Source organism: Stegostoma tigrinum, chromosome 19, assembly GCF_030684315.1.
Source record: "Stegostoma tigrinum isolate sSteTig4 chromosome 19, sSteTig4.hap1, whole genome shotgun sequence".
NCBI lineage: Eukaryota > Metazoa > Chordata > Chondrichthyes > Orectolobiformes > Stegostomatidae > Stegostoma > Stegostoma tigrinum.
Genome location: NC_081372.1, coordinates 27,675,411 through 27,683,214, shown reverse-complemented (window position 1 = coordinate 27,683,214; position 7,804 = coordinate 27,675,411). Strand labels below are relative to the sequence as shown.

Sequence of the window (7,804 nt, the reverse complement as noted above, 5' to 3'; positions counted from 1 at the left end):
TATAAATGGTCCAATTTCTATGCGATTTTACACCTTAACTTTACAAAGACAATACAAATTGAAGTGTAAAATTCTTGTCGATCTAAATACCAATTCATTAAAACTTATATTTAGCGTGATGGCTAGTGTCTAACTGCAGATATTTGCCAGTACTGTCAACTGTAACGATTGGAAGAACTCAGATATACGATTTAAGACGATAAACGCTAAGTAAAATCGGAGTGAGTCATCTTTCTGGAATTGTTGAAACATGCAGAGATAATTCGGGGATCACACTTTATTGTTTGTTCTTGTACAGCATTAAATTTTGACGGTAGATCAGCTTTTTTAACTCGAAAGATGATGACTCGTAGTCACTCCCTGGGACTCAGCGTCAAGTTGATGGTAATTTGAGACTGTTTAACTAACATAGCCTGGTCTTGGAGTCATCTTTTCATTTCAACATGAACGCACGGAATGATACAAAGTATATCGTTGTGTCCCTGTAATATTGAAATTAAGTGTTGGGAAAGTGCGGCGCATGCAGATGAGATAACCACATTGAAATTGCATTGCAGGGTACGGTTGAGTTCTCCTTGCAAGGATCAATTCGAGTCAGCACACACACACATAAAAATACTGTGACGATTGGGGGGGCTAGCTCATCAGGGCGCAATGGATATAATATGCTATAATCCAATCTGAAGTCTAGGCTAGGCTCTGCAGGATCTTCTCAGGAGTAGAGAGTCATAATTCTCCCTATCAAACCATCCTGTCTGGATATTAACATTCACTTCACACTACGTTCTGACATGCTGGGGAACCCTCTACAATAAACTTGGGAACTGTAAATGCATCGTTAATTATACCGCTAGCTGGCAGGTTTGTAAATTGTTGGATAGACTCTTTAGTCCTTTATCGATCCAGTTGTAATAGCTCTGACATTTTTAGAACTGCTAATATTTCTGTTCAAATGAAAGGGAGCACATGGGTAAATAAATACCAAGACGCAAAGAAGGGAAATCTATACTTGTCGATTTGTATATTTTCAAACATGTCAATTTGGTATTTAAAACATCGTCTTTATTTCTGATGAGCTTTTTGTTCGTTAAAGTCTTTAGATATTAAAGACATCGAGGGGCAAGGAAATATTGGAATTATAACGTTGAGATGGCGGGTTAGCCACGATCATATAGAATGAAGAAGCAGGTTCGAAAGGCCGAATTCCTATTTTGTCTGTTTCTTACTGTGTATCTCTGGATTCCCATACCAAAGAATCTGAGTGAAGCTGTTGTTCTCTGGACTTCATTGGTCAGCATCATTTACTAAACTGAACATATTTTGCCTCCACTCAGTTCAGAGATAACGCATCGTCCACCAGGGATACAATGTCCCCTTCTCTGAAATGAGGAGCTCCACAAAATCCTATTATCTCCTTCCCTTAACCCACTCAGTTCAGAGATAACGCATCGTCCACCAGGGATACAATGTCCCCTTCTCTGAAATGAGGAGCTCCACAAAATCCTATTATCTCCTTCCCTTAATCTCTGAAAGCACTGGAACAGAGCAGTGGGCATTCCCTGTCCTATTTGAGGACTCTTTTCTAACGCGCCCAGCAGTGAGTGTGGAACGCCGGCTCGTTGCAGTGCTGCTGGCAGAAGGTGTGAGACAGGTTGCTGAGACAGGAACGGAGACCCTGGGGGAAGCTTGTTTGAGCATCAGCTTGTCGTCTGAGGCTCCTTGACGTAGCAGCGAAAACTGCTCGCCAAGTCAATCGGCCGGGACGCGCATGCGCAGCCCACCTCTTGCCAGCCGCCCTGGGTGTCGATCTGCCTTTAAAAAAAACGGATGTGCTTGAGAAAACGATACAGTAACACGCCGAATTTTAATGAAAAACTGTAAGTAATATCCTCATGTTTGATTGCTGACTTTTGTCCTTTCTTTAAAAAAAAGTAGCAGCTTCCTACCCAGTGAGTGGGGCAGTCAATTTAAATGGTAAAGCTGTAAAATGTATTTTTACCATATCCTACAATTTGACAAGCCTTCCTTTTGTAATAGTGCAGCTTTCTGTGCACAGCGTTTCAGGCAAATCTTAAATCATTAGAGGTATCTGTCTGTGTGGCGGTTTTATTAAAAAAAGAGAGAAATCGGAATATCCCCATGGAAACACGAGGGGTCTGGTGCATTTATTATCCACTGATGCTTTGTTGATGATTTTAGCTGTCAGTGAAGATTTCTTGTACAGCGTAAAATGCAAAACGATCTCTTCCCGTCGTTGCTGCATTCCCATGAGCAGTATATGTTGTGGGTTTAAAGTCGCGACCATTTGCCAATTTTTCTTAACAAACACACAGTTAAAAGAAAAAGCTGAACTGGTGACTCGGATCCGGCTCCGTGCTCTGACAGCGCGTTATGTCTGGAGGGAGAGACGGACGCGCAGGATTGGAAGAAGTTGCGGCACTTTTGATGTGCCAACCTTTCCCCAGTTGGCTCCTGCCTTTTGCCACCTGTAGCTGCTGCAGGATTCCGGCCTCAGCCCGCGCCACGCTCTGGCACCACTTGCATTGCTTTGCATTGCCTTCGCAGCTTCAGCGTCCCCGTCTTCACCGGGCTACCCAACATGTCCACTGGTATCATTTTACTCAAGCTCTCGAGTCGGAAGTATCTTTCTCGCCGTCCAAATTGCTCGCTGCTTTCACGTTCTGATTTTACCTCCCAGACCTTCAGTTTATTGCCTCCCTGTTTGATACAGTACACACCCGAAATTGAAGTCCGTACGTGCATATCTCTTTTTTCTTGAAAAAAGGATGCGGGTGAGGCAATTTCGGGGGTGGAGCCGATAGATTTGGGTGATTTTCTTTAAAACAAAAGAGTGGGGACACGATCAAAATGATTGGTGCCTGGTAGGTGTGGAAATGCGAGCAGCTACATTGAGACAAGAGGGAGGGAATATTGCAGATCTCCACTCCGATTTTGTAAAGTGCCAAACACTTTCGCCATCCTACAGATTGTTGTCGCTATACATGTAAATCCAGTTGTTTCTTGATGCATAAACTTGTTAAGCATTCATCTGAGAATATGGAAATAAATGCAGTTTGAAAATCCGCTGTATTCAGTTTTGCTGATGAATAGGTTACCTGGTGTATTGTTCCTAGACCAAGCTCAATTGGTCCTTGAAGGGATTTGTCACTTGTGTCGTGTGTGTTGTGATAGATAGATGCAGTCACTTCTTAAATGAACGGAAACCATGTATTGGTCTGTGCACATGTATGTAGAGGCATGACATTGTAGGCAACACTCCCCCTGCTCACGATGTGGTGGGGCTGGAGAAGTGATAGCCAGAACACAGCTACATTATTTACTGGTATCCAACGAAAGTCCCATGACCATAAATACAGTCAAGGGTGGGTAATTAAAAGTGCTGTGGTATGATTTGAATTTGTTGACTGTGCAAAGCCAATGATTTAGTCTGCAATATGGTAATGATACAAACATTTTCTCTAAAATGTTTTTGTCACTTGCATCTAAAAAAATATATATTTTGTGAACAAAGCTGATGGGGAACCAATCTCACATGGTCAGCTTGGTCAACTCTCAAAAATATATTGCAGCACTGGGGTGGAACATCATCATGATGAAAGAAGCACAAAATTTCTATCTCACTGCACTTGAAATAATAGTGTAATGAATTCAACATGATCTTGAATTTTTAAGAAGGCTTTTCTTCTTTGTACTTCTGGCCTTTTACTTCCTGTTGAATATCTGTACTCATTTGAAGCAATGAGTTGTAAATCTGATAAGCTTCAAAAACCACAGAGTCACTACTTTAATAAAATACATTACTTCTTATTTGGACACAAAATTGTCCATAGTGGGTACTGTGTGTATGCTTAGGTTGGACCATTTAAAGTGGAGAATAAAATTTAGATTTATGCTTCATACATTTGCATCGTGGGAAAATTGCATCTGTACAACATTATCATCAATAATAAATCATTTGTACAGTTTATTCAATGAGTTAATGTTATGTTTTATTGCATAATACATTTGTTGCATGTTAGGATCTTGATCAGATGGGTCAGTGGGCTGAGGAGTGGTAGATGGAGTTTAATTTAGATAAATGTGAGATGCTGTGTTTTGGAATGGCAATCAGGCAGGACCTATACACTTAACAGTAAGGTCCTGGGGAGAGGAGACCTTGGAATGCAGGTTCATCTTTCCTTGAAATTGGATTCACAGATAGATAGAATAGTGAATAAGGCATGTGGTGTGCTTTCCTTTACCGGTCAATACATTGAATATAGGAGATGGGCGGTCATATTGACATTGTACAGGGCATTGATTAGGTCACTTTTTGGTGTATTGTGTGCAATTCTGGTCTCTCTCTTTATAGGAAGGATGTTTTGAAACTTGAAAGATTTCAGAAAAGATTTACAAGGATGTTGCCAGTGTCGGAGGGTTTGAGCTATAGGGAAAGGCTGAATAGGCTGGGGCTATTTTCCCTCGACCATCAGGGGTTAAGGGTTGACATTATAGAGACTTATAAAATCATGACAGCATGGACAGGGCAAATGAACAAGGTCTTTTCCCCAGAGTAGGGAAGTCCAAAACTAGAGGGCATAGACTTAAGGTGAGAGGGGAAAGATATAAAAGCAACCTGAGGGACAACATTTTCACACAGAGGCTGGTGAGTGTATGGAATGAACTGCCAGAGGAAGTGGTGGAGGCTGGTATGATTACAACACTTAACAGGTTTTTGGATGGATATATGAGTGGGTAGGGATTAGATGGATATGGGCCATGTACTGTCAAATTGGACTAGATTTATTTTGGATGTCTGGTCGGCATGGATGAAGGGTCTGTTTCCGTGCTGTATATCTCTATGACTCTGTTCTTACTGAAGAGTTTGGCAATGCATATATAACAATCATGAAGTCTCTACTGTTGAATCTAACTAAAAAGGTCTCATCCCTCTTGTGTACAATAGATAAAGTATTTGGGAACCCATGGCATTATTTAAAATACCTGATAACATCTGACATTGCACAAATTAAGTAGTCCTGGTGGTATTATTAGTTCATAAACCATGAATGAGAGTATTAGATATATCACATCCCTTTAAGATTCTAATAAGCTGCAGAATTTTTGAAATGAACACAAAGTGACATTTATGGCATAGCATATTCTGGCTTATACTTTTCAGATGTGATTTTTTCCAAAGGAAGGTCCAGCAAATATTCAACTTAATGGGAGAAACTGTTGTTGGCATTTTTTGCAGATGATCATTTAATGCAGTCGTGTAATATTCTGCTGTTGTATGGATGAGTTAATTGGTAGCCACAGTCTGTAAACTCATTGCTTGGCTCATCCATCTTATTCCTGTGCCAACAAATCAGGGGACTGATCCTGGTTCAATAAGGAATGTAGAAGAGTGAACCAGAAACATGAAATGGTGTACTTAAAATTGAAGTGTCAAACAGGTGAAGTGACTGCATAGGCTATTTGACTTGTTCTTCAGAGGAGGCAGCATTCCACTCATGGAGCTAAGTGATTTCACAATTAAAGAATTGGATAAAAGCTCTGTAGCTCTGTTATATCCAATCTTAAATGGTGGTGTAAAATTGAACAATTAATAGGAGGTGACGACGTCATCCATGATGGGAGATCTCAGTATGTGAATGCTAAAGAAAAGCCTAAAGCATTTGCATGCATTTTCAGCAAAAAGCGTTGCATGGATGATCTATCCAGAGATTCCCATCATTACAGAAGCCAACCTTTAACCACTTTTATTAACTTTGTTTGATATCTAACAATGGCTAATTGTAGAAGATATGGAAAAGATATATTGGGCCTTAATAACATGCTGACCACCACACTGGCATCAATGTAACAGAATGAAAGATTGCTCACTTCTGTCCACAAAGCACAGAATATATCCAATCTGGTCACTGCCACCCTATCAACTTACACTTAATCACCACTAAAGTAGTAGAATGCGCTGCCAAGTTGTAACACAGTTCAAGCCCTACCTGCTCCAAAGCTGTACCGTAGCATCTCTGAACAGGTAGATTAGAAAATATGCAAAAGAGGTGCCAATGGCATATTTTGAAATTTTTAATCCCCAATAAGCAACTTACAGATGTTGAATTTGGACTCTGACAAGACTGCTTGACTCCAGACCTTTTTACAACCTTGGTCCAACCAGCCAAACAATACCTGATTTCTAGAGGCGACATGAATAAAAACTGTCCTTGAAATCAATGTAGCATTTAACTGAGTGTGCCATCAAGGGTCATGAAGGACAGTTGTCAAGTGGAAGTAACCTCTGGTTGGAGTCATGCCTGCCACAAGGGAATAGTTGTGGTTATTGGAGGCCAATAATCTCAGCTCAGGGCATCTTTGTAGGAGTTCCTTGGAGTAGTATGTCCCGGCCCAAACATGTTCAGAGTTCTGAGGTTGTGAACAACCTGATTTAAACTTAAATGGTGGAAGCCCAGGAAAATGAATGGACTTGGTGACCAGATTATTATTCTTTATGGTAGCAAATGTGGTAATCCTCTCACTCCTGAGTCAGAGTGGTAGGTTCTAGGACGTGAGCATAAACATCAAGGCTGACATGCTGAAGTATTTCTGAAAAAGTTCTACACTTTCGAGGGATAACAAGGTGTACAGCTGGATGAACACAGCAGGCCGAGCAGCATCAGAGGAGCAGGAACACTGACGTTGCGGGCCTAGACCAAAGGGGAATGTCAACCTTCCTGCTTCTCTGATGCTGCTTGGCCTGCTGTGTTCCTCCAGCTCTACCCCTTGTTATGTCAGATTTTCCAGCATCTGCAGTTCCTACTATCTCTACACTTTCAAGGGTGCCACATTTCAGATGAGGTGTTACAAATTCGCTGTTTGGATAGATGTAAAAGATTCAATGGTACTATTTCAAAGAACAGGAGCATAAACCCTGGTGTCTTGGGCAATCTTTGTCCCTCAAACATTGAGGAGAGAATACAGTCAGGCAAGGATGAGGGGAAGGGGTGAAGCAACAAGCTCAGTTAGTTGGAAATTTCAGAACAAGAATAAAGAAACAATGAACGGGGCAATTTAACTGGTTAGGAGATAAGCTGGATTCATTGGGGATTGATAGCATCTCTGTTTAGATAGAAACTGTAAGAAGATGTTGGAGACCATGGACTTCCAGTTGATATATTTTTGCCCATGATTATGCTTGGCAAGGTATTGCAATGGTTTGCCATTGATTTTTACCAAGTGGGTGACCAGGATACTCTCCCACTGTTGCCATTTGCCATCAGCTGTGTTAGAAGATTGGCAATCAATCTTTTTGGCCACATTGTGAACATACCTTCTCTGACCATCAATTCCTGGAGTGTTACTTGAACCTTGAGTGTCTGGTTCAGATTCCAGTATACTGGCATTAAATAATAAACTGTATCCAGTTTTGAAATGTAGGTTCAACTAACAAAGCAGAAGGCTGACCTTTAATGTAACATTGATAGACTTTAGTCGATGTTGGAGTCATCTCATTGAAGCTATACTGAGCTGTAGCTTCTTATCTACATGAGAAAGCACTGCTTTCAGCAACGACCTAAAAACTATATTCGGTTCTGATTACTGAAACACAAAAGAAACTTAAAGCCTTCTACGTGGTGAATTAATGAACTTGAAAGCTGGTTCCAAAACTCTAAGATTACTTTGAGGGTAAGTATTAATATTGAATGGGAAATTCAGAAGTAAGTACAGTGCAACTGTCAGAAGAATTTTAACAGGGATCAGGATTTGGCATCAGCTATCAATGATATTGGTAGGAAGTGGG

The 7,804-nt window shown here is 40.8% G+C and overlaps 1 protein-coding gene across 2 annotated transcripts in view; it reads left to right on the top strand.

Moving 5' to 3' along the window:
* The first annotated feature begins 1,760 nt into the window (after positions 1-1,760).
* LOC125461202 (regulator of G-protein signaling 20) overlaps positions 1,761-7,804 on the top strand; it is a 103,465-nt gene continuing 97,421 nt past the window's right edge. Inside the window, exon 1 of one of the 2 annotated variants that reach the window (XM_048549701.2) lies at positions 1,761-1,877. Coding sequence is in view for 1 of the 2 variants with exons in the window: in XM_048549702.2 (XP_048405659.1) it covers positions 1,828-1,877 (50 nt within the window). In the remaining variant the exon portion in view is untranslated. The remainder of the gene's footprint in view (positions 1,878-7,804) is intronic. The other variant, XM_048549702.2, reaches the window with a different exon arrangement.